At 36.6% G+C, this 26,764-nt stretch overlaps 1 protein-coding gene across 3 annotated transcripts in view; it reads left to right on the top strand.

Annotated features, from left to right (window-relative positions):
- Window positions 1-26,764, top strand: part of CSMD3 (CUB and Sushi multiple domains 3) — a 684,352-nt gene that overhangs the window by 555,329 nt on the left and 102,259 nt on the right. For all 3 annotated transcript variants that reach the window (XM_074577705.1, XM_074577704.1, XM_074577703.1), the window contains 7 exons: window positions 4,123-4,219; window positions 5,137-5,241; window positions 11,504-11,622; window positions 14,205-14,274; window positions 15,974-16,090; window positions 21,180-21,389; window positions 25,134-25,322. In XM_074577705.1, coding sequence (XP_074433806.1) covers window positions 4,123-4,219; window positions 5,137-5,241; window positions 11,504-11,622; window positions 14,205-14,274; window positions 15,974-16,090; window positions 21,180-21,389; window positions 25,134-25,322 — 907 coding nt within the window. The remainder of the gene's footprint in view (window positions 1-4,122; window positions 4,220-5,136; window positions 5,242-11,503; window positions 11,623-14,204; window positions 14,275-15,973; window positions 16,091-21,179; window positions 21,390-25,133; window positions 25,323-26,764) is intronic.

Genomic DNA, 26,764 nt, shown 5'->3' with positions numbered 1-26,764 from the left:
GTGGACTTTCGCTTGTTCAGAACACTGGTTGAGAAAGTCCCTTGGGAGACAGTCCTGAAGGGCAAAGGGGTCCAGGAAGGCTGGACACTCTTCAAGAAGGAAATCTTAAAGGCCCAGGAGCAGGCTGTCCCCAAGTGTCGCAAGTCTAAAGGGCGGGGAAAATGGCCAGTCTGGATGAATAAGGAACTTCTGATGGGACTTAGGAATAAAAGGAGGGTTTACCACCTTTGGAAGAAGGGACAGGCAACTCAGGAGGAGTACAGAGATCTCGTTAGGTTATACAGAGAGAAAATTAGGAAGGCAAAAGCCCAGCTGGAGCTCAACTTGGCCACTAACATTAAGGACAACAAAAAAAAGTTTTTATAAATACATCAACAAAAGGAGAGCAAGGGAGAATCTCCATCCCTTACTGGATGCTGGGGGGAAAGTTACAACCAAGGATGAGGAGAAGGCTGAGATACTTAATGACTTCTTTGCCTCCATCTTCAATAGTCAGACCAGCTATCCCCAGGGTATTCAGCCTCCTGAGCTGGAAGATAAGGATGGAGAGCAGAACAACCCACCCACAATCCAGGAGGAAGTAGTCAATGATCTGCTTCTGCACCTGGACGCACATAAGTCTATGGGGCCGGATGGGATTCACCCAAGAGTACTCAGGGAGCTGGCGGGAGAGCTCACTAAGCCTCTCTCTATCATTTATTAACAATCTTGGTCAACAGGGGAGGTACCAGATGACTGGAGGGTGGCTAATGTGAAACCCATCTACAAGAAGGGTCGGAAGGAGGATCCGGAAAACTACAAGCCTGTCAGCCTGACCTCGGTACCAGGAAAGATCATGGAGAGGATCATCTTGAGTGACCTCTCACGGCAAGTGCAGGGCACCCAAGGGATCAGGGCCAGCCAGCATGGGTTTAGGAAGGGGAGGTCCTGCTTAACCAACCTGATCTCCTTCTATGACCATGTGACCTGCCTTCTGGATGCGGGGAAGGCTGTGGACCTTGTCTATCTGGACTTTGGTAAGGCCTTTGACACCGTCCCCCACAGCATTCTCCTGGAGAAGCTGGCGAATCATGGCCTAGACAAGTGTACTCTTCGCTGGGTTAAAAACTGACTGGATGGCCGTGCCCAGAGAGTTGTGATTAATGGGCTGAAATCCTCTTGGTGGCCGGTCACCAGTGGTGTCCCTCAGGGCTCAGTTTTGGGGCCAGTTTTGTTTAATATCTTTATCAATGATCTGGATGAGGGGATTGAGTGCACCCTCAGTAAGTTTGCAGACAACACCAAACTAGGTGGGAGTGTTGATCTGCTTGAGGGTAGGAAGGCTCTACAGAGGGCCCTGGACAGGCTGGATTGATGGGCCAAGGCCAACTGTATGAGGTTTAATAAGGCTAAGTGCCAGGTCCTGCATTTTGGTCACGACAACCCCAAGCAATGCTACAGGCTTGGGGAAGAGTGGCTGGAAAGCTGCCTAGCAGAAAAGGACCTGGGGGTGCTGGTGGACGGCCAGCTTAACATGAGCCAGCAGTGTGCCCAGGTGGACAAGAAGGCCAACAGCATCCTGGCTTGTATCAGGAATAGCGTGGCCAGCAGGAGCAGGGAAGTGATCGTGCCTCTGTACTCGGCACTGGTGAGGCCTCACCTCGAGTACTGTGTTCAGTTCTGGGCCCCTCTGTACAAAAGGGACATTGAAGTGCCGGAGCATGTCCAGAGGAGAGCTGCTAGGCTGGTGAGGGGTCTGGAGACCAGGTCATGAGGAGAGGCTGAGGGAGCTGGGCATGTTTAGCTTGGAGAAGAGGAGGCTGAGGGGAGACCTCATTGCCCTCTACAACTACCTGAAAGGAGGTTGGAGAGAGGTGGGTGTTGGCCTCTTCTCCCAGGTGAATAAGGACAGGACCAGAGGAAATGGTCTGAAGTTGCGGCAGGGGAGGTTTAGATTAGATATTAGGAAGAATGACTTTACTGAAAGAGTGGTCAGGCACTGGAACAGCCTGCCCAGGGAGGTAGTTGAGTCACCATCCCTAGAGGTGTTTAAGAAACGTGTAGGTTTGGCACTTCAGGGCATGCTCTAGTGGCAGAGATTGTAGGTTGTTTGTTTGTGGGGTTCTGGGTTTTTTTGGTGTGTGTATGGTTGGACTCGATGATCTCAAAGGTCCTTTCCAACCAGGAAGATTCTATGATTCTAAGATAATGTGATAGGTAATGCTTTTGTGTTTATGTAAATGCATAAAATATCTGGACATTTTTCCTGACGAACATTTATTCCCTCAAAGTAACAAAGACACTTTCCCAGCTTTAAAGGAAATTAAAAGAATATACCACCACTGTATATTCCCCTGTGAAATGTGTAGATGGAATTTTAAACTATCTAGATATAACAACTATCAACGTGTGTGATTTCATTGTTAGATTTGTTGAAACACTGTGATCAGATGTAAATGCTGTGCTATCTCATATCAAATTGAAAAGCAGACATTTAAATGTAGATTTAGGTAAATATGAAGAGTATGCACTAATAACCTGCCTTCAGGCACCTAGCTTAAATACCTTATATCACGAAATTAATCTACCATGGTTCCTTATAAACTTAGGGCAGAAAGGCATCTTGAGTAGGTAATTCAGAACATCTAATATAGACTCTGGCTCCGAATCACTGCCTGAAGGTATGTCTGTCTATTTATTGACTAATTGAGGAGGTTAGGGCAACTAGCATCAGTTGCACTAAAATAGATGTTTTAAATTAGGTGGTTTATGATGAATATAAAAACTCTAGTCAGCAGCAATCTGGCCCTGAAAACACATGAAAAACATTAAATAATTTGCAATTTGGTTTGAAGGTTTCCTAGGTGCTTGCACTTCCAATTCTGTATGTCTTCAGAGATATTCATGACTAAGACAACACCAGTAAGTTTCACCTAAATCCCTTGTGAACCAAAAAAATAAACAGACAAGTCTTAAAGTTTTCTGAGAGACCATGTCCCATGGGCTTCCTCCAATTACGCAAAACACACTAACAGTCAGGGCCTCTCTATTGCTTCATTTATTTTTTTTTTTAAATATCGTCCTTTGGCTGATTAATTCCTACAAAAAGTGCAGTGTTTAAGGCCACCATCCAAGAAATAGGTAACCAACCTGAACATTCCTTTTACCTAGAAGAAGGTACAAGTCATATACTTCACAAAAAAACCCAAACTTCATTACCTAGTTGCACTGGAACTGGCACTTATGTCTTCTGTTGAAGTTATTGCCTTTTGGAGAAAATAAAAGGAAGAATAAGCAAGGGAGAAGAACAGTAAATTGTCTAACTTAGTGGTTAAGGTACCCTTATTTTGAGAGTGGTTGGGGTTTCATCTGTGCTTCTTTAAAAGCTTTTCATTAAACGCTTATTTCACTAAAACAAAAAAATGCAATACCCTTTCCCCTCCAAAACAGGAACAGGAACCTGGCATTTCTTTACTTTGTGGGGAGTGTTTTCACTATATGAGAGCAGATATATCCTCCCTCTTGCAGTCTATCTGATTACGGCTTTGCACCTCCTTGTGAGTGGAAGGATGTTGTCACTTCTGAAAGGAATGAAGTGAATATTCTACCTTTTTCCTTGTAGCATGTTAGTGAGTGCTTCTCCTCAGGAGATGAGAGAATGATGAAGGTAACCAAGCACAGGAGGTTGCTCTTACCTGGAGGCAGAATTGAACATGGCAAGATAGATGAAGCGGCATGCATCACTGTGGGACTGCTTTTAGCCTTGGATAAACTAGAGAGAATCACAGACAAACTGCAGTAATTGACGATACCATGTTTTGGCTTCCCCTCAATGTCCTCCAAACAACGGAATCACATTCTATACCCAGATGTTTTTCACAGTTGTGTGACGCTTGTCAGGGGTAATATGTGGTTGTCACTTAGAGTCACAGAATTTAGAAGTCCAAATTGGCAATAAATAAAACAAAATGTTGCAAGGCAATTTTAGTCCCTTAATGACGATTTTCCAGTCTTTTTGACAATGAGAGCATGATACAACTTTTCATGATTGAAAGCAGAAGAGGCTACAATTTCTAGTTGTCTATGTTCTTGAATACAGAGGGAAAGAAGTTTACATTCTTTGCCTCACATTTTTCTTCATAGGTGCAAGTGGTGAGTTTTGCCACAGAACACAACTGGGATTCATTAGACTTTTATGATGGTGCTGACAACAATGCTCCAAGGCTTGGAAGTTATTCAGGTGACTAGGAAGTGTTTCACAGATTCAACTCTTTATTGTAAACACACAGCTTTTCTAGATCTTTTGCGTGTTTGTGCGCATGTGAGTGTGCATGTTTGTTTCTCCTATAATTAAAAACAGGTAGTATTCTTTCTGTTTTAATCCATCACTTCTTAGCAGACTTTCATAAAGATGAATATTTGAAAATGTTAGAAATTAAATAAGTCCCAAATGAGATATCTACTAATCTCATTTTTTGCCCACTTTTATAGCAGGGTCCAGAAATACAGACCTCTGAAAGAGATGTGTCTTGAAATTGTTCATGACTTAAAGGATGCATTCTTTATCCTTATTTTAGATAAACAAGACAGTTATGTTTCTCTTACTTTTTCTTGTTTGGTTTTGTTTTCCTTTATTCTACTTCGTTCATGTGTATGGAATGAGATCACAGACAATGAGATTGTTGTCTTGTGCTGAAACACAAATAAATAATCAATCACATTTCTTAGAATAGCTCTACAACATATGTTCAGAGCTGCTTGATATATTTGACTGTTACATTTAAAATTATTCCAGTTACAGGATTTGCTCTTGCTTTTATGAAAACCCTAGTGACTATTTCTCCTTTTGTGGATAAAAGTGTATAATATACATTTATATTAGACCCTGCTTCCCTGAGTGCCTACAGTTCATGTCTCTGATATTGTGGTGCACTGAAAATGTAATAAAACTTTTATAGGGACAGATATTTGATAACATCCACGATGACAAAATATAGTGGAATTGGTTATGTGACCTCTCTCTCTCTCTCTCCCCCCCATCCTCTCTCCCTCCTTTCCTCCTTTCTCTTTCTCTCTTTTTATACATACACACACATTTATGTATGTATTTAGTTCAGTTTCTGTGCATTTCAATAATATTTTGATTTCTCTTTTCAGGAACAACCATACCTCCACTTCTCAACAGCACATCAAATAATCTGTACCTAAATTTTCAGTCTGATATCAGTGTTTCAGCTGCTGGATTTCATCTTGAGTATACAGGTAATGCAGAAATGTTTTTTTAAAAAATTAAAAAAAAAATTAAAAAATTAATTAAAAGCACTTGCTGGTTCCAGACATCAGGTGTATCTAAACTATATGAAAGAGGAATATTCAGTGCTATTGCACATAATGAGCTACATACTGTTACTTCAAACTCATTGGTAAAATATTCATTTAATTCCAAGGGAGCAGGATCAAGCCTGAAACCTGTACTGTAAGGACTAGGAAGTTTAGTTTGGTTTGCTTTCACCTTTAATTTGGTTTTGCTCACTGAAAAGCTTTTCTGAACATAGGGCAGCAAGGAGTAAATGCAAATATGCTGTTTTGACAATCTTAATAACAAGATATAACATATTTATATAATTATTGTAGGCAAAGCCAGCGTATTGATTTGGGTGATTTCAATTTAACTTCTTTGACAATTAACAATGAATTACTGATACTCATATTGAAGAAAAATAATAACAAACAAACCCTTAGGAAGAACTAAGGCTAGGCCAGCACAGCAGATTGGGTCAGTGGCCTGTGGTCCCTTTAGGGTCCCACATCTCAGGCCCTGCTCAGCCAGCTGCTTTGGCTGCAGCCTCTGCTCGGTCGTGTTCTTCTCTCTGCCCTCCTTCAGTGAGGTCTCCTCTTGCTCTGGCCTTGTTTTTCCTGTTCTCGGTGCTTACCGCCTTTGCTTAAATATGTTTTCACAGAGGCACACCTGAGCGGTTCAGAGGCACCACAAACTCCTCTGGTGGGTGCAGCTGTGTCCTGCAGTGGGTCAGTTGCAGCCAGCTGGAACCGGCTGGAACCGGCCATGTCCGGCACAGCCCTTGGTCTCTTCCCACAGAGGCCACCCCTGCAGCCCCACATGCCACCACCCCCCACCAAAATCTGCAAACTATACCCAATACAACAATATATAGTATGTATTTTATATGTATGAGTAGGACATGAAAATTAATCACTCTTGGCAAAAATGAGAGAATGAATAAACTGAAAATAGCAGCTGTGCTTCTTAACTAACTGACAAACGCTCACAGGCTGCTGAGAGCACAGCAGAGTTATTTCAAACGTTTTTATTATTGCTGAGTACCTCACCAGCGGAAAAAGCTATAATTATAAACATACTTTCTGTCTGAATGAGATTGCCGTAGCTGACTGACAGGATTTCTGGCAATCACTAATATTTTGTTGCAGATTTTTATTTTTATTTTTTTCTTCCCAGCTGTGCAGTTCCCTTGGCTCATATTGGTTCTGGTGTCTGATCTGCATAATTGTGTCACAGTTACTTCTTGTCAGTTTTACAATATGCAAATCCCATGCTCTGGTTGTCTGATTAGCCAGTCAGAGAACATGGCCTTGCAAAATTGCTGCCTGATCGCTTGTCTATAACTAAACATTAATTACAGGTTAGAATTATCCTGCCATTTCCTTGAAATGCAGATACTCTTTCATCTGCTTACAACTTCAGAGGGGAGAAAACTGCAGGAAGTTATGAAAGCAAAGTAAAATGAGACTGAATCCAGTGAGAGTGAAAATGCATCCGTGTATTCCTACTTGGCCAAATAATTGGAATGTGTGGTATACTGCCGGCATACAACCTTCACCCCTAAATAAAGAAAGAATTCACAGTATATAATTTAAAGTATTGGCCCATGTCAAGAATGATAGCTATATATGTGTGTGTGGATTTATACAAGGATTTATGTGTGAATCTGTACATACATGTGTTTTCTGTGTGAGTGTATAAACCCAAAGTATATGCTGAAAATTTATGATTCATGAAAGAATATTGATGTCCCTCAGTAGGTAGCCAATTAACCAGTAGCTCATTGAAATACATTATTTTGCAAGATTAATGATTAATTAACTTTTCATGTGCAGGTGATAGAGATATGCGATTAAAACATCACATAGATTTTGGGATGGAGTGAGGAAATTGCAAAACAATGTCTAAACCTGTAATCTTTACTGGAAACAAATGTAAACTTTAAGGACAAAACATTTGTGTCAAGTAAAGAATTATGGTGGAGAGTAAACTATGATGACTCCTGAATTAAGATTTTCTGTGATATATTTTATAAAGATATGCTCTAAAATAGACATAAATTATTGTGCATGTGTGGGAATTACTGAAATAGCAGCTCTGGTATTCAAAGTACAGAATAGGATTAAGTGACCGTAACTCCATAACATCTATGGAATACACAATCTCTATATTGTTAATAACAAAAATATAATAGAAAATATTGTCAAGATTCTTTTGAAGTTTAAAATAAAGGTACATTGTAACTAAATTCCTATACTTCAAATTGCAAAGTAATGAAATGATTTTGTAGAATAAATGTGGAAAATGTAAAGCATTAGGCATTCCTGTTTATTTACTACTCTCTGACTCACATCACAGAACTAAAGCATGGTGTCAGAGCATGCAATCTGGATTTCTATTATGCAAAAAAAATAGGAGTGTGTACTTCGACATCTCAGCCTTCAACCACTAATGGACAATCAGCCTATACGACCAGACTAACTAAAGCTAATAATAATAAAACCCTTTAGTTTAGCACTTGGGTCTTGAGTCGTAGGTACCAGCTGTTTGAGTCCATAGATCTATGGCTATTATTCTCTACTACTCACTATGATGTAGTCTCTCTTACCTGTGGATTGGAGGAAAGTTTTATGATTTTCTTTTTTTCATCTGTAGCTTAATTTTTTTTCAATTTTCAAATGGAAAATTCTGCATTGTGCTGAATCATGAATTTGATACAGCAGATTAAGCTAAGGGTCAGTACTTTCTCATCATTGCTGGAAGGAAGACAACAGAAATTGTATTTTGTGTATCTTCTGGACTTTTGTCTCCTGCAGCTTTCTGACACAGAAACAGGAATTTTTGTCAGGATTCCAGAACTCAGAATACTGCTGTATTTCTACTGAAATTTGTCCAGAAATGCAATGATCAGAACAGAGACCACTCTCCTCAGTTGTGCTGGTCATCTTTGACACTTAGACAACACTTCCTGCTCTCTTTGTTGTAATTACATTTTTAGAGAGTTAGTAAATAGAAAGTAATGCTCACATTTTAATGCCAGTGTTTCATAAATTTATTGCATTTCATTGGAGCCTATACTAACAGAGGTCACTGTGAGTAGTGAGCTAAATTAAAGTCTTAGTTTTCGAGGTATCAGTGCACAGCTCTCATTGAAAATCACATCAGAGTTAAATATTTGTATTAAGTAATTTTCAAGTGAGTTGTTCGATATGTAGTGCATCTTCTAAGTCTGTTTCATGTATTCTAGGAGACTCAAGTCTGAGGGGAAGTGCACCTCTCTTGCCAAAATGATTACTTTTTCATCTCAACAACACTTTTCTGTAAGAAGGTTTCATTCTGTTTCATTTCCAATATCTCTTTTCATCCTTTATTAATAGATTTTTCACGCAGTCCAGTCTGGCTCATCTTTTGAACTACTACAAAATCCAAATGTACTTTTTTTATATAAAAATAAAACAACAAAAAAAGAACTTTATTTGTTGAAGAAATATTTTAAGACCAAGTAAATGATACTTTGATATAAGGAATCAAATACTCATATTCCAAAAGTGAACCATGGTCTTATCAATAATCTTTTTTTCTAGCATATTTTTACTTCTTTGTTGAATCCTTAAATGAAGTTTATGTATTCTAATGGATACCTTAAATAAGAAAATATATTCCATCAACTGAAGTATGTCAACAAAGAGCACCACAGAACGGTTTGTTAAACACATAAGTAATGTTTATATGTATTATGTCACTATAGATACTAATTTAGTCTTAATTTTCTCTAACTAAAGTTTTCCTAATTAGGCCATTGATTATGCTGTATAAATAGTAGTAACATTCTTTGAGATTAGTTGAGTTTTTCAGATTGCCTCATACATAATTTCTATAATACTCAGTATCTATTTAGAATTAGTAAAAAATATGACACACTAATTTTCATTCTAATATATAATCCTTAGAAATCTATGTGTTTAGACTGTATAATGTATAATTCTAACATCATAAATATGAAAAAAATGCGTAAAATTATAGCAATAACTTTAAAAAATAAAAAGCATTCTTACTTTAAGACTTGTGTAGCCCCAGATTGCATTATCTATTATTTCATTGCAGCTTTTTATATTTAGAGCCATAGGAGCTACTGGAGAAGGGCAAGACAGCATCAAATAGCTTATTTTTCTTTATATATCTTCTTATCTAAAAATTAGATGATACTGGAAGTATGTTTTCAATGAACGCCTATGTTAAAATTGCTTTTCTCTCTAATGCCATTGCTCATGGAAGTTAATTTATACATGCACTGGATCACCATCTGTATCTGAAATATAAGAAGTAGATCTAGGCCCATCAGTCATTTTCAAAATGGATTATTTGATGTTCTTTTTGCTTGTAGTTTGAGAAGATAAAATAAGAATTTGAAAGATAAAAATCATCTGTTATGTAGAAGTAGGTTGCAAAATACATCATTTTGAACATGGCAGATATGGGATCATTATGGGATCAGAAAGAGTGTGATCAACATACACAAAAGCATTATTGCCATAGAGAAAGGACCGTTACATCCTCTTCTGTGAACCTGCAGAGTAGACTCTTGAAATAAAAACTAACTTTTTCAAAGTAGCAGCATTCCTTTCCACACAAAATGATGCAAGTCAGTATTGAATATTTTGGAGAATACCTTGTTGCTAAATTGTGTACATTCCTTAATACCAAAATATAAAACTAAAAAGAAACCCCAAAACCTCATATAGTCAACAGGGACCAAACGTAATTAATACTTCTTAGTTTGTGGATCCGTATCAGTTATTTCTGATTCCCACTAACAGATATCTGCAGTAAAAAAATATGTTGTTACCTCTTATCGCTATTCTCAGCAGAGAAAATAAGGACTGAAAAATCATTAAGGATTTTTTTCCATTTTAGGATGGAATTCTGTTTTACAGCAGGAAGTTTATATTATCATGGTCCTGAGTTTTACTTGTATGAACAGACTGTACATGCCAATGATTTTAGTTCAAACAGATTTTTCTTTTAATATAATTTTATACAAAATTTCATGCGCCGAATACATTTTTAAGAATAGAAATTACAAACTAGATTATTGGTTTAATATCTACTTTCTAAATGTCAGACATTCAATTTTTTTTTTTTCATTTTTACAATACAATGTTATTGTAAACTACTATTGATGCACAAAACGTGTGTTATAGAGAAAAAATAATGTGTATGCTTTATAAATTCCTTAAAATTTGTGTTAGCTTTCAGCTTTCATATAGTATAAAAATGCATCATTGTAAGAGTCCTAAAAAAGTAATTTTGACTTACTGAGATTCTTACAGGAAGTAATCGGTTATATTAGAAAGTTTTTAAACAAAAAGAGGTTGATAGTATATTGAAGTAGTGCCATTGTTGAATCCCACATTTCCCTAGGTACTGATGTTTAGCTGTTTAGCAGTCCTGCCTTCACAACTAGTTAGGGTGTAATTCTTACAGTAGGCAAAGACAGTAACTGAGAGGCTTATACTTAATGTTATGCATATTTATATATTCCTGGATCTTCCTGGGTAGATGCAATGAAGAAGAATTTATTTATTTCTCTTTTTGATGACCATAAAAAAAGCATACAGTCTCTTGGCAAACTCAATACTATTCCAATAGAAGAGATACTTAGATACATCGTTAAAAATAGCAGATTAGGTGAAATTTGATGTAAATATTTAATCCGTGTGTGTGGGCGCATGAATGGTAGAGTCAGACCTGTGAAGGATTGAATGCAGGTGTGCAGTTGTGCTTTGCACTGGTTTTCCTGTGTTTTGCACTTGGTGTGGTATTGGCCAGCATCCCCTGGATCAGATTCTGGGAAAGGAAAGTGGAGGTGATCCAATTTGAATTAGGTAGGCTGTAATTAGGAGTGAGACTGGAGGTGGGAATGAATGTGACTGAGGCAAGACATAGTGGAAATATAGAGGAGACTTTGAGTTGAGACTACAGATTGTTGGGAAGTGTTGCCTTTTCCTTTACTCAGGAAAGAAGGTTTTTCTCCTTATATAACAGTTGTTCCAAAATAGTGTGCCACTTGCTTGTCCACAGATGAACTGATGATACCCAATGGCTTCCTAAAACATTCCTAAATCAATACAGTGTGCCCATGTACAGTGTACACAGAAGTTATATGTGAATCTAAAAACAGATCTGATGTTGCTTAGAATGTCTAAACTTCTCAATTTTTCACAGCTATAGGTTTGGACTCTTGTCCTGAACCACAAACCCCAAGCAATGGGAACAAAATTGGAGACAGATACATGGTTGGAGATGTGGTGTCTTTCCAGTGTGATCAGGGTTATTCTCTTCAGGTGAGCCAAGTTTCCAATTTCAAATGGTGCCTTTTAGTTCTTTAACATGGTTACGTTTGAGTCTGTCAATACAAAATGGACACTGAGCTCTTCAGGAGTTGTGGACATGTGATATGCTTGCAGGACTGGTAGGCTTTTCTGCCAAATGTTAAATTAGCAACTATCCAAATATTCCATCAGAAGTATATGGCTCTGTGCTTCCACTGCATAAATGATTATAAGTTGTTATCTATTATTGATGTCATCTTTGGTATTCATAGTTGAGCTATGCAGTGTTGGCAAATTAAGCTAAATCACTTGATGAGCAATTATCAATAGTTGTCTATGTACAGAAGGATAACGAAAGTAAGTGAAGAGGGGAAATAAGAACAAAGAAAGGGAAAGAAAATAATTGTTTTTTCTCAGTAAATCAGATAGTGGCAATTTCTTTCTTTCAGAAATTTCTTGGGGTTTTTTATCCACAATGGTTTTCAAATATAGGTGTATTTTTTGCCAGGCAAATTTGCTATGGTCTTCCATTTGCAAAAGGTTTAACTAGGGGCAACGCAGTGGTGGTAATCTGTGACTAATTTGCCTCTTTGAGTTACTTAGCATATATAACCGGTAGGAATCTGACTGCCTCCAGGAAATTTCTTGAAAATATTTTCAAAAATTTGTACAGTCACAGTGTAGAACCAAATCTAAAACAATATTGTTTCCACATGAGGTGCTCCCAGAAAGGACTGAGGCTCCAACTGATAGGTTGCTATTTTCAACAAAGTTTCTTCGTGACTCTGCAGACTCTACAGTCTCCACTTTATCTAGGTCTTTGAGACTGTAAAAAGAGAGAAAACAATCACATTACCTATGCATAGTAAGAAGAACAGTCTTAAAAGGAGAAAATGGTTTGTATAGAACAGTACATGATTAACCACTAATGGAGTTACTGATACCTTTGGAGTAAAACAGCAAAAGGATAACTTACCTGCCTTCCTTTCTTAACATCGGTCTGGCCTGTAACGCATGTTGAAGAGTGTCAGACTAACTAACCGAAGTTTTAAAAACGCTAATAATTTCAAACATTTATTTTGCATAATTCTGTGAAGACCTAAATACTGGGGTCATATGTACTGCATCAAAAATAGAAACTGAATTACTTTTTTGAACTAAAAATATTTTTTTAGAAGCTGCGATTTATGTATTGTGATAGAAACTAAATAAACTTGTCTGCTTCCAGATATCACTGTTCTTTGAATGTGGGACTTGTTTCCCCTTCAAGACAGTTTCTAGTAATGTCTGCAGACCTCTAGCATTTCAAGAATAACTAAAATGTTCTGTGATTTCAGCTGTGACAATGACTATTGAAGTTTACTTCTTATATTCCCTGATTTTAGCTGGTAATTCTTTGGAACAACCTGTCAATTATTTTTTTCTTCTTTGTTTTAATTTCGTACTTAAATACAAATGTGTGAGCAGACAAGACACAGTAAATGACTGAAATAAAGAAAATATAAAGAACATAGAGTACACACATGTAAAACCTCTTCCCTCTTCCAGCTTATACAGTATGACTTTGCCACTTCTTTTTTTTTTTTCTTCTAGCAATGAGCAGATATGCGTACTTGCACTATGGAGAAAGTGTCTTTATTTTTCTTGTAGGAGAGGAAAAGAATGGGATGCAGATTGATGAATAAAATATTCAGAGTTACCCCGGATGCTTTAGAGATACTTGGGTTCCCACAAGCGCTACAGGCTCTGAACTGACAAGGAGATTAAAAAAAGAAAAAAAAAAAAACAAAAAAAACCCCAAACTAAACAAAACAAAACAACAAAAAACCTAACTTTTCATATGAAGGTTGAACAAACATCTAAAAGCTACTGACTAGGTCATTTTAAAGTGTATACTATATGGTTTTGTAGGGTATCCCAAGTCCATTTTTCTCTTAAGATTTTTCATTTTCGTTTGCTGTCTCTCGAAGACAATTGCTATTACATGAGGATGATGAACAACGCAGAGGTTCACTCTAGTGGGTCTTGGAACTTGTCTGTAACAGATTGCCTTGAAATCATGACACCTCATCTGCTGAAAAGGGACACATGTTGTAAAGAAATTCCTTAAATAACTCAGTTTTTGGCCACTTAAGCCAACTGTTTCAGGGGTGAGGGTAAGGACTGCATTTATAATAGGTATTATGAATTTAAGATGTAAAGTCAGTACTGTATAATGTATGTAGTTCACAACTTTTTATCATGTTCCACAAATGATGCAAATCAATACTATGTAAACATTTCTCCAATTAGACCTTTCATTTCTAGACCTGTGTCTATACTAAAGCTGGTATTATAGAATTCAGCTGGACACTGTTTTACTGTATAGACACAATTCTTTAGTGAGCTAACAGTCACATAGTTAAGACTAGTCTTCTCTGTTATATTGAAGGTATGATACAATTCACAGTGTACAATATAAATGTTTTACCTTATTGTTTTCATATATTTTGATGATGTTTAGAATTATAAATTATTTTTGATGAAATACTAATGATGTGCCATATATTGTATATTTTTTATTATATGAATAAGCAAATATTGTGTCATTTTAGGGACATTCACATATCACCTGTATGCCTGGACCAGTACGAAGATGGAATTATCCAATTCCAATATGTTTAGGTATGATGAGCATACAAAAACTTTCTTAATATGCCAGAATAAGAAAGTCAGAGAACTCAAAAATAAGAGATACATACAGGAGAAAGAATAGGGAGAACCGGAAGGACTTAATTAAAAGTGAAAATGGTCAAATTAAGCTGAAGATTTTCAAAGTATACTTCACATTTATTTTCACAAAGCTTTTCTGAAATGTCCAATCAGAAGAAGAAAGAATGAAATATGTTCTAGTCAGAATCTATCATAAATTGACTATCAGTGATGAGACCTCCAGAGACCCTTGCAAATATTGTTCATTTATTTATGAATCATTTCCACAGCAGTGGTGAATATTATAGAAAATACTAAAACAGAAATAGTGTTACATTTTCATCTCTAATAAGTTCAATGCAAGGTGTGTTTGCCCAATTTAAGAAGATACATTATTTTTCAAATTAAACTATATACATGACCATATTAATATTATTGGAAGAAGCACTGGAATCCTGCCAGAAGCGCAAATTAAAGATCTGAAATGCATTTAAAAATATTCTCCTTATATGATGAATAAATGTGAGGGATGTAAAACTCTATTTGCACTCCCTTTTACTATACAGAAATGCCTTTTTGCTTGGGTTCCCTAAAAGTAGGAGTCATCTGTATTTGTAATCTTGAATGTATGTAAAGTAGGATACTGCAGATCTCATTAAAGATTTTGTACTTTGCTTTTCTTCAAGATGGATTATATATCCTCTTGAGCTGCCTCTCATAATCCTGTTCTTAATCCTGTGAGGTGTTAAAAACCTCCTATGAGGTACTGAGCTCTGTCAGCTTAGAATTTATAAATATTCAACAAGATTCAGATATTTGTAAGAATATTTTCAGGAGTTAGTCTTCGGTTTCTATCATTGTGCATTAACATATGTCTAGGAAGTCTGATACGACAATTGCACTGCTCTGTGGTAAATTCTGAAGAGAAAGATACTGTGCTGAAATTTTCAGGGGGTTTGCTTTCCTCTTTATCCCCTTCTTTTTTGCAAGTAATGATTTTTAATTGTGTTTCAAAGGATGTAGCAATTGTTAATTGGAAAAAACTGATAAACGAATTTGTATTTACCATAATTAACATTTCAAATCTAATACCAAAGTGTTAAGTTACTCTATTTACTGGTGTCATGCCTGAAAAAAAATAAAATAAAGTTCAAATATGGATTTAGTTTGATTTCTAGAAATATGTGTGTGTGTACATTTTCTAAGCCTGTTTTTAGGACAGCAGGATACAAATGTTTTTAAAAGACCTCTTGAAATGCTTTGAATATAGAAGGATACAGAATCTTTTGAAAATATATTATTCCCTTATATTATTCAGATACCTCTTTACAAACTGACGTGGAGTTGTGTCAATGTTGCTATGAGCTAACTTGTGCCTCTTGCCTGTTCACAAGGGTGGTTCACACAGAGTTCAGAGTAAACATCTGTTCTCTTTTCAGGTGCATGTCTCCCCCGAATTAAAACCTAGTCAATTCATAGTAGTTACATATGCTTAAAGCTCCTACTTTTAAATTACTTTGTTACAGATATCTAGTGGTAGAAGAATGTTTGTGTATTTTTTGAAATATAAACCTAGTTATCGTTATATTAATGTTGGAAGGATCTTCAGTGTTCTGGATTAATTTTTAGTTTATTCTCCTCCTCTGAAAAATGTCTTTGCTTTTTTTTACAGCACAATGTGGTGGTGGCATGTCAGACTTCAGTGGAGTGATCCTCAGTCCTGGATTTCCTGGCAACTATCCTAGCAGTTTGGATTGCACATGGACAATAAAGCTGCCTATTGGTTTTGGTATGTATTCTTTCATAGATTAAATTTGTTGGGGTTTTTATAGATTGAAAACACTGAACATAGATTTTAAAATATTGTGAATATCCTGGCAAAAAAAAAAAAAAAGGAATTATAATTCATTTAAAGAAGTTATCAAAGCCTTAAAAGAAAGATATAGAATAGAAAAGCTACAAGGTTCTTGGTTTTTCATTTAACATATACTACAATTTTCTGATAAAATTGTTTAATTAGAATTTCCTAACTTAATGGGCTTGATTTCACTTTGTGAGGTCATAAATCTAACACAAATAAATAGCTATCATGATTATTTTAAAACAAGTCAGTATCAGTTCGGAAGAAGTTTAAGCTACATTTGAGTTCATTATTGTATTATTAAGCTTCTTTGCATATCCTACGTGAATATTGCAGCAGAGAAGAAATGTTCTTGGAAGGGAATTCTAGAAGCCTCCCACTCAAAGTTGTTAAGCTTCCCACTCAAAGTGAAGTTGGCAGTAACACTAGATCAAGGCCCCTGTGACTGGCAGATCCTTCTCAGCAGGGTTGCTACTTACCTAATTAATTTCCAGCCTGTTCCAACAAAGATGTTGTGCAGTGGATGAAGAACTTTGCACTTCTTGTGCAAACCTTTAAGGGTTTGTTTACTCAACACTCCATTTTTTCAGTGTTTCTCTGGACAGAAGTTGTGCCATTTGGTATATCATCCACATCCCCTGGTTTAGTATCCTCCACAAATCTGTTGAGGATGCATTCTCATTATTCAGGTCTCTCATGAAGACATTGAATAGTGTACGTTCTCATATCAGCCCAGAGAATATTGTACTTGTTACTGGTTATCAACTGTACGTTGAATGACTGATTATCGCTCTATGAGCCTTGAAGTTCCATTCATTTTTAACCTACTTCCTCTCCATTCATCAAATTCATGTATGTTCAGCTTCCAGATGAGAATGCTATAGAAGACTGAGTCCAAAGTCATAGCAGAGTGAGAGAATATTATACCCATTGTTATCCCTTTGCCAGTTTAATCATAAAAGGAAATAATGGTTGATTTTCTGTTAGTAAATCCTTGTTGGCTGCTTCTGAGTCCCTTTTTGTCTTTTACGTGTTTGGAAATTGCATTCAATTAGACAAGTTCCATAATCTCCCTGTGGACTGCAGTGAACCCGCAGTTGCCATTACCCAGGTTCTCTTTTTTGTCTTAAAGGTGACTATATCTTCAGATTTTTTATGGTCACGAGAACTTCTATCATCATGATTTTGCATAGGTAATATCAGTGTTTGAATTACATTAACTAACCCCTTGAGCAACTTTGGGTGAATCCTATGTATCTATCATTGCAAAATATATATTCAAATCTAGCCTATACAGTTGTCCCATCTAATCTTTTATACTTGTGGTACTTTTGTAGGAGCACATGCACTTTGATTTTTTTGCTTTATATGCTAGTTGAATGGCATGCTGTGTTTTCAGACATGCCTCACTGTTTTCTATTTTATACTTGCCATCTTCTGTCATCTTATTTACTAGATGATACAAAATTTCTGGGTCTTCCACAGTAACTGAATGTGACATCCCAAATATTTTTCCCTTCTGCATCTGTTCAGATTCTTTCTCTCCTCTTTTTAAAATAACTTCTGTTGTCTTTTTGATTATAAGTCCCGTGAGCCTGGTTCACTTATCATTTAAATGAAACTCAATTGTTGCGCATGGTTTATTTAAACTGAATAATATTAAACATTCAGTAACACTGACTCAACAGAATCTATCTGTGGGAAATACATTATGTCAGGATAGGGATTTCCATATAGAACCTAACTTTTATGTTTGCATTTTGTTCAAAAGTCACAATATTCAAGTCAATAATTGATTGGTTTTTTGTATTAGCATTTTATAGAATTAGCATCGATACTTTCATTCTGACATTACCTGAATGTTAGACAGCTTGATGTGACAGCTTCATCATGAGTCATAATGCTGTCTGGAATCTTCAGATCCCATCAGATCCTTGCTAGTTTTCCAGTTCGAGTATAGGAAAACTAAATGCTCCTATTTCTAGAAGAAAATTAAGACCGCACAGATTGAAATGTGCTTGACATTTTTGACCATTCCTAAACAGGGTATGACTAAAACTGAATTGAAAATTAAAGTAAAAATTCCTTGTAAAAATGAAAAAAAAATGACACTTGAAAAAGTGATGACTAAAAATGGTTTTAGTGATGCTGTGGTTCTAATCTAATAGAGGCACATACATCTAACTCTTCTGAGTAGTAAATACAAAAACTTGAAAACATTATCATGGGAACCTTCTATAGGCTTTCACTTGTTTAAGTGTTTCTAAAAATATTTTTTCCCAGTTAGAAGTTACGGATCATAAGATTTTCCACTTTATGTTAGCTAGTGGTGTAATCTAAACCAATGACACTATGTTGATTTCAATTTACAAGGTTACTTTATATGATTTGTTGCTATTTTTTCTGAGATTTATGATTAGAGTTTATATATAAATATATGAGATTCTCATTCAAGAGCCATGGAAAAAAACTGTCTAACAAGCAGAAGTCTGAGGCAAACAGAAGCAGGTGCTACAGGTTGAGCAAAGGATTAATACTTTGTGAGATTGATATGGTTCAGGAACTTGTACTGAAAGACAGTAGAGTACAGATAGCAAAACGATAGAAAAAAATGTGTTAGAGGTGGTTTGGTATCAAACAAAGTGGATGAAAGAGAAAAAAAATTGACAGCAAGATAGCATGAGTTGGCAGTTATTAATGACAGCTTAAACTTTGGACAAGTGTTTCGTTCACAGGATCAAATAAAAGGCCAAGCATACAAATATCATGGATAGAGAAAGAGCAGAGTTTGGGTTTAACTGGATTCTCTGTGTAGGAAAGTCTGACAAAGTCAAAGAATGACACCTATAAGCAGAAGCTTTCTTATCACATGTAGACTCTCTTTAGATACAGAGAGACAGAAATGATCAAGGCATCAGTAATTTATGTGCCAACCTTTTCTTCTGTAGCATATAAAATGTTACATGTTTCAGAAAACCATTCATAAACTTTACAGGTATCTGAGGAGAAAGCTCTAAAAGGAAGTGACAAACAGTATTTATCTATTACAGTTTAGGAGTCACAAAATTATTCATGATGTTTCAGTAATTAATCTGACATTATATCTTTTCTTTTCAGTTTTATATAAAATCATGTTGATTGTCTTTGCCAGAAACACCTGTAGGACTCAATCATCTTCTTAATGAAAGTTCTCTATTATCATTCCATAGTTGCACTAGCTCCAGACAAAATATAAATTCTACTTTGTTGTAACTTATATAGAAATATGTATAAAGAGGAAAATGTTTAGAGAGTCCTATAACTACTCAGCTGCTGATCGTTTTCTTCAGTTTCCTTCCAGTGGCTGGAAGTTAAAGACCCTCATACTCACTTCAGGCCAGGGGCACCAGCACCACTTCTCTGACTCCAGTAGCTGGCACCCAGTCCACTCACACTGGTCCCCCCATTAGTTGGCATTCTGGACACAAGGTCTGTAGAATGACAGAATCATAGAATATTTTGGAAGGGACCTTTAAAGGTCATCTAGTCCAACCCTCCCTGCCATGGGCAAGGACATCTTCAACTAGGTTGCTCAGAGTCCCTGTAAGATCGTCTGTAGATGCAGAGAGCTATGGCCTTTCACTCACTCCAGTAGCTGACACCACAGGCTGCAGGGCGCTCACACCCCTGCTCTGACACCAGCAGCTGGCACCAAATTCCACTCAGATATGGGTCTCACCAGCAGCTGGCACTTAGTCCTTGCAGCACGTATACACACAGGATAGAGAGTGAGATTACACAGAAAGATAGTTAAGAAAATATTTAATAAGAAGATATGATATGATAGGACAGACTGGTGATCAGGTGCAGGATTCAGCCAGACAAATGTACTGACTCACCCCATTCTACAGGCAACCAGCCCCTTTTATGCCTCTTTCTGCCTACCCCAATTTTTGTGTCCCTCTGCTCCCCTTTGCCCTGTGCATCCCCTCAGGGTTTTCTATAGGTCTGTCCATTCCTGCAGCCCTCCCAGTATGGGCTCTCCTGGTTTATAGTCTTATCAGTTGCAAAATCCAGGTTGATCTTCCTGGAAGTTGTGACTGTAGTTTCTTGACAGCCCATCAGTTAGTGTGACTGGCAAGGTTTGTTTCTTGTCATTGGTTCAATGTTTGCTTTGTCAGGTCTGTGTCTTTATAATATATTGGTTTATGGTTTCCCCCTTTTCTGCTGGCTTCCCAATTGATCAGATCAGATCACCTCACTGGAATAAACATTCTCACACTCACTCAACCTCATCGATTAATGTGATTGACCAGGTTTGGTTCTCATTACCGCCTCCCTCATGTTTGTGTCCCTGTGTGTACTTATTTATGGCTTCCTCCTTTTCTAATCTTCCTTTGCTTCATTGAAAAATGTCCTTGACTGAATACCCTTAAGGGACCAGACACTGTCCTTCCACATACCTTTACAATGCATGTGTAATCCGTATTACATGCATAATATTTACTGTGCCTTATTATTTTTTATATAGAGAGATATTTTAATATATATAGGATGAGAGAGATCAGTTTATGTACAACTAAAATGCTGGGGTAGAATTTTGTCACTGTTTTATTCCAGGTGTGGCACACAAAACATTTTTTCTTTTAATAGAACTGGCGTCTCTTTTATGCAGTTGAAAACAGGAAAGATTTAACTAAACTGAATGTATTCAATGTTCAGAACTGAAATTTTCCCTAAATGCACAAACAACAAACTTTGCCAAAAAGTGGCATATAAATAATGCACAGTTCAATGCCTTAGATCATATTAATCTTTGAGCATTAGCTTTTCTTACCTTGCCAGCCTCTCAGAATTAGTAATGCATGAGGAGGAAGAATGCTTCAAACTGAATTCCATGGACTGCATCTGGGAGGGTAACACATGCATTTCTACTGGTTACATTATTTTCTGGTATCATCAGTGTAAAATGTACATGCTTTGTTTTCCCTCCTGGTATTAATACTGCTGGCTTTTATTTACTGATGATGTCTTTCAGGTGTCCATTTGCAATTTGTGAATTTCTCAACGGAGACCATACATGATTACTTAGAAGTTAGGAGTGGATCTACAGAAACTAGCACTGTTATTGGAAGATTAAGTGGCCCTCAGCTACCAGCTTCTCTGTTTAGCACGACTCATGAAACCAGCTTATACTTTCACAGTGATTACTCACAGAACAAACAAGGATTTCATATTGTATATCAAGGTGAGATTTCTACATTCTTATGTGAGAATAATGTGGCTGATAAAGGTTATTTCTTACTTTGGCTTCCTAAAAGATAAACATGAAAGAAAAGATGTTGTAGCTTCAAACCAAAAATGCAAAAAATTAAGATGAAAAAGGAAAAATAATTGCATATTCTCTTTAAAAAGTAGTTCAAATGTAGGCAAACATATTTTCCCATATCTGAATTTGGTTGGCATATTAATTTACATTGCATGGCTTTACAAAGTAAGCAAGTCTATTGTTCGATCTTTATAAGCATATGGGAATCTCAGTTTTGTGTCTGGAAGGGGAAGATCTAAATATTGTTTTAGAGTACTGGATCTACGTAGGCTAGTACAGAATAATGCCAACTCAGAAATCTCCAAATCCATTTTATTTCCTAATTGGCAATATCACTGGAAGGTTCTTGTTCTGTTGTACTCAAATAGGTCATGCTGAGCTGGTGAAGACTGCAAGATCATAATTTTATTTATATAATTGCAGATCATTTAAAAGGGATTATATCATCACTGTTCACAAAAAAGGTCAAATGTATATTTTAAACTATACCTGTTTTCATGATATGAATAATGTCAAAGGGTGATTTAAAGAGTTTTTACTTTAGAGCAGTCTCCGATTACTCTTTCAGTAGTAATAATTGCAAATTGACATTAACTCTATGTAGGATCCTGGAAGGGAGCCACTGTAAAAAGTGTTAGCTTTGAAAGAAAAAGTCAGTTTATGACTTAAATTGACTGGTAAGATTTTATTCACTTCTTCTTTGGAATAAGATACAATTTGTAACAGAAAGGGAACTTTAAAATCTACTACTAAGAGGGTAGTAAAAGACTTAAGAGCGTATACTATAACTGCTATTAGTAGTAACAGTAATGATTTTGCAGATGCTGTTATTTGTCAAAGAATTTTTAAAAAAGGAAAAAAGTTCCTGTCTGTTTTTAACCTCACAAGAGAGAACTGTTTCTTTCAAACATACACAATCTGTGATCTTCTGATTTTGTATATTTTGCATAGCATATTTGTTCTCAGTTCTGTGATAAGAAGTCAATGTTTCAAATCTTCTTGGAGAAGATCACCAAGATGTGTGAGAGAGGCTTATTTTCAAATCTTACTTGTTTGCTATGAAATATTTGATATTCAAAGTTCATTATACAGCCTTTCAATTCTTCTGAGAAAAACAAGTCAAGTTATAGACAGGTTTATTTCTCCTCTTCCTTAAACATAAGAATGTAAAAACAGAAACCCCCTATTGGATCAGAAAAAAAGCTCCACTAGCACAGTATGGTATTTCCAAATGGCAAAAAGAAATGCTACTTAGCAGCACAGAAGCCTAGGTAGTTTCTTTTGTACTCTCCCAGCATCCATAGTTGTTGTCAGACTCTTAATTCTATTACTGTGGGATTTGATGGCATTTTTGCATTCAGCCTTTCCACTGTCTTCATAGTTTTTGTGAAATTCAATTATATCACCCCCAATCTCTTTCCCAAGAAACCTTTTTTAGCCATGTGCTCAGTAATTTTATTAATTATTTTAGGCTGTATCATATTACTAGGTATAGAACTCAGACTCACTGTTCTGTAAATTCAAGGATCCTCTCTAAACATAGATGGGATTTACATTGGGAAATCACCACTCCTCTAGATCAGATCTTCAAATGATATGATATGTATCTTGGTTCAGCAGGTCTTCTGGGTGAAAGCCATCTGCTCCTGGTCCTTTGCCTTACCTGTTTGGCTAGAACTTTTGTATTTACTTCACATTGATCTAGTGCCTTAGACCTGTGTAATACAAGCACTGTATCTTGTTTGGTAATCTCTACACCATCTTCAGCAGGAAAGATGGATACAAAAAAGTTACAGAGTTTTTCGCTCTGTGGCGTCCTAAACCATAAAAGTCCCTTTTTTTCTTATTTGTCATGAGTTGTCCCATCAGTTCCCTACCTGACTTCTTGCTTCTGCTGTTGTCAAATAATTTTTTTACGATCAGCTGAGACATTTTCTGCAAGGTATTCCTCCAATTATTTTTGCTCTCTTTATTTTCTATTTAAATTTTCTCTGCTATGTTTTATGAAGTTTTGGAAAGGCAGACTTTCATTATTTAAATGGCAACCTTTTCCCTGTTGTAGCTACTTCAACTTTCCTACTCAGTCACATGGGCATTTTTCTGAACCACTTCAGTGGGTTTTTAATTCTGAATTGTAGAACATGTTTTACCTGGTTTTTTAAAGTAGTGTCAATTAGCAGATTCCAATCTGCATTACTTCATTTTTGTATAATTTCCTTTCCAGAAAATTGAATATCCCTGTGCTGGGTTTATTTGACTTGCTCCTTCCCAGTACAATCAAACCACATTATGACTGCTATTATGGAGCAGCTCTCCCATGAATACTTCTCTAACTAAAGCTTGAGTACCAAGCTGGTTCAAATCTGAAAGAACATATTTTCTTGGGAGCTCTCAAACTGCTTGTTCTAGGGAACAATTATTTCCCGCATTCAAAATTTTATTTCTTCAAGTCATCTTGGTGAGGTGGATATTTGGGTATGCTCCATTACTACTACCTGTCGTATTTTTGCAGGTTCTCTAATTTTACTTAACATTTCCTGTTCACTATCATTTCCCTGTTTAGATGTTTGTAGAAGCAGCTCAATACTACACTTACATTTCTGGAGTCTTAATTTCCACCTATGAGTATTCTATAGTGCTCCTTGGTTTTTTTTTTTGGTAATATTTTTCTTTTATGGTAATTAATATAATTTCTAAACAACAGGGCTGCTCTCCCACCTGGAAGTCTCTGCCTTCTCAGTCTTGGAAAGGTGGTTGCCTGGCAACACTGCATCCTGCTGCTCTATGCCATGCCTTTTCCTTCAGGGCTCTTGGTTGGTTCAAGCATTCTAGATCCAACCTCCTGTGTTTTAGGCTCCTATACTGGTGTGAAAGGGCTTCTTAGTTTGGCCCTTGTTCTCTTCCTTAACACTGTATGTATCACTCAACATGCAGTGTAGGCTACCTCGTTTGCTTTTCCTATTTACTGTAATTCTGCTCTTTGCCATTCTTCTACACGTTTTTTAAAGGTGCACTGGCTGTTAGCCTCCTCCCTGTCATGGCATCACATCAGTCTCCTGTACCTGTTAGTTTTTCCCCATGCTTCTAGTTTAGATACTCTTCTACAGCCTTTTTAATTTTCATTGTCAGCAGTTTGGATCCATTTTGATTAGGGTGTACTTAAGGGTGCACTTGGAAGCAATTTGTGGTCTTAAAGAGCCAGTCACCTTTTTGAAGATCTAAGAGGAGAAAACACGAAGTCTAGATTCCTTTCCACTCTCTTGTTCTCTAGTTCCGTACTCCTGTACTTACTAAAATTAAAATATAAAATTAAGAGGCTTTTCTCATTTTTGCTTTCATGGACTCTGTTCCAAAGACCTGTAGGGTAGGGTGTCAGGTATTTGTTGATTTCTTTGTTTGTTTATACACACACACACACATTACACATTATCAAGGTGTAAAGAACGTTAAGATCATTTAAACTTTGGTTATAGTATTATGTTTTCCTTATGAGATTTGGAATTGGAAATTAATTTTTATGCATATTTCCAGAATTGCTGTGGGAATGTTTCACTGTGCTTCTCCTGGTGTAGGACCAATGACCAGCTTTTATTTTTGAAGTAATGAGAATTTGTTTTTTACCTCCCCCACCACCACCACCTTATTATTATTTATTTATTTCAGCATATCAGCTACAAAGCTGTCCTGACCCTCGACCATTTCGTAATGGTTTTGTTATTGGGAATGACTTTACTGTGGGACAAACTATTTCATTTGAGTGTTTTCCTGGCTACACATTAATTGGAAATTCAGCTCTAACTTGTCTTCATGGCATCAGTCGTAACTGGAATCATCCTCTCCCCAGATGTGAAGGTATGTTCTGGGTGATCTATGAACCTTTCATTATTTGTAAGTCTTCCTAAGAACTGTTAACTGAAATAATTTCCGCTTTTCAATTTATAGAGACCTGTATTTTTGTATTGTGGTCTTTGCAGAGGAAGTATTCAATTTTGCACGTGAAAATTTTTGCAGAGAAGCTGAAATGTTTCATGGAAATAGGAAATCTCTGAAAACTTATCTGAGATAATACATTTATTTTTGGAAGGTTAGGATTAAGGTCTGGAGGGTGGCGACATGTGCTGCTTTTTAATCTAGGCGGTGGTACAAAGTAAAAGCTGTGCACTGAATCAAGAAAAAAGGATTGAAAAATTGAATTTCCCAACTCTGGCCACTTACGTTCTGTCTTATCAGTTAGAAAGAAATGTAAAGGTGGCATAAAGTGCCGTCATCCTCCAATCAATGCTGTCTGAAGTCCTTTCTACATATATTTTTTGTGGATGGAAATTTTTTTAGACTATGTTTTTTAACCTTTTACATTTTTTTGCACTGATATGCTTCCAGCAGGTAAGCAGATTCAAGGAACTGTGGCTGGCACATAGCTGAAATTTTAAAGAGACAGAATGAATGTGTATGATGATTCTGTAGAGGTGTTTGTCTTATCCTTAGCTATGCTGAAAGGAACCTGTACCTAAGCAGCAGGCAAAGAAGGTCAGTCATCAAGTGTCATCCGACTCTTGAGACAGACAAGAATGGATGTTTTGGTAACACAGAAATATCTGTGCATCACAAAACCTATTTGTGTGACTGAGGACTGATATTTTCTTCCATATGAAATAATAACTTTCTTCTGGGACCTCCAGGTTTGTCACAATTATGGCAACATTCAGATGGCAATATTAGGTTCCTGGAAAAACACAGACACAGTGAAGATACTTCATATCCAAAACCATCATCCCAAAATCCTACACTTCTGGGACCACAAGATCCAAAGGCATTTAGCAAATAAATTATTGACTGTAAAGCTCTCTATATCCCTAAACATAGGTTTCCACAAAGATGAGTTCTGTACAATATGTTGAGTGCCCACTTTCATATGTCATAAAGACCCTCCACAATTTCAGGAGGGGTACTCAGGACCTCAGTTAAAGGTCTAACTTCCCTCTATATTGAATGGTAAAAGTTCAGCATTAAGAATAGAACCCTCAATACCAAGCAAGTTGAAGAGGAATGCCTGGAGAAAAAAAAAAAAAATGCTGCCTTCTTTTCTGGATTTTTTGTGTTCTGAATTCTGAATCACCTATGTAAATTTGGGTATTTAAGTTAAAAACTTCATTACTCAAAATTCTTTCTGGAGTCAGTGAGCCACAGGCATTTCTGGGGGATGTGGTAGCTAAATTAAGACATATCCGATACTGAATTTAGAATGAGAAGCCTTATAATATAAAGGAGAGATGACATCTACACTGTCTGTCTTT

The sequence above is a fragment of the Larus michahellis genome, chromosome 2, assembly GCF_964199755.1.
Source record: "Larus michahellis chromosome 2, bLarMic1.1, whole genome shotgun sequence".
NCBI classification, from domain to species: domain Eukaryota; kingdom Metazoa; phylum Chordata; class Aves; order Charadriiformes; family Laridae; genus Larus; species Larus michahellis.
Note: the sequence above shows the minus strand (reverse complement) of the source record. Positions and strands in the feature narration are given on the sequence as shown.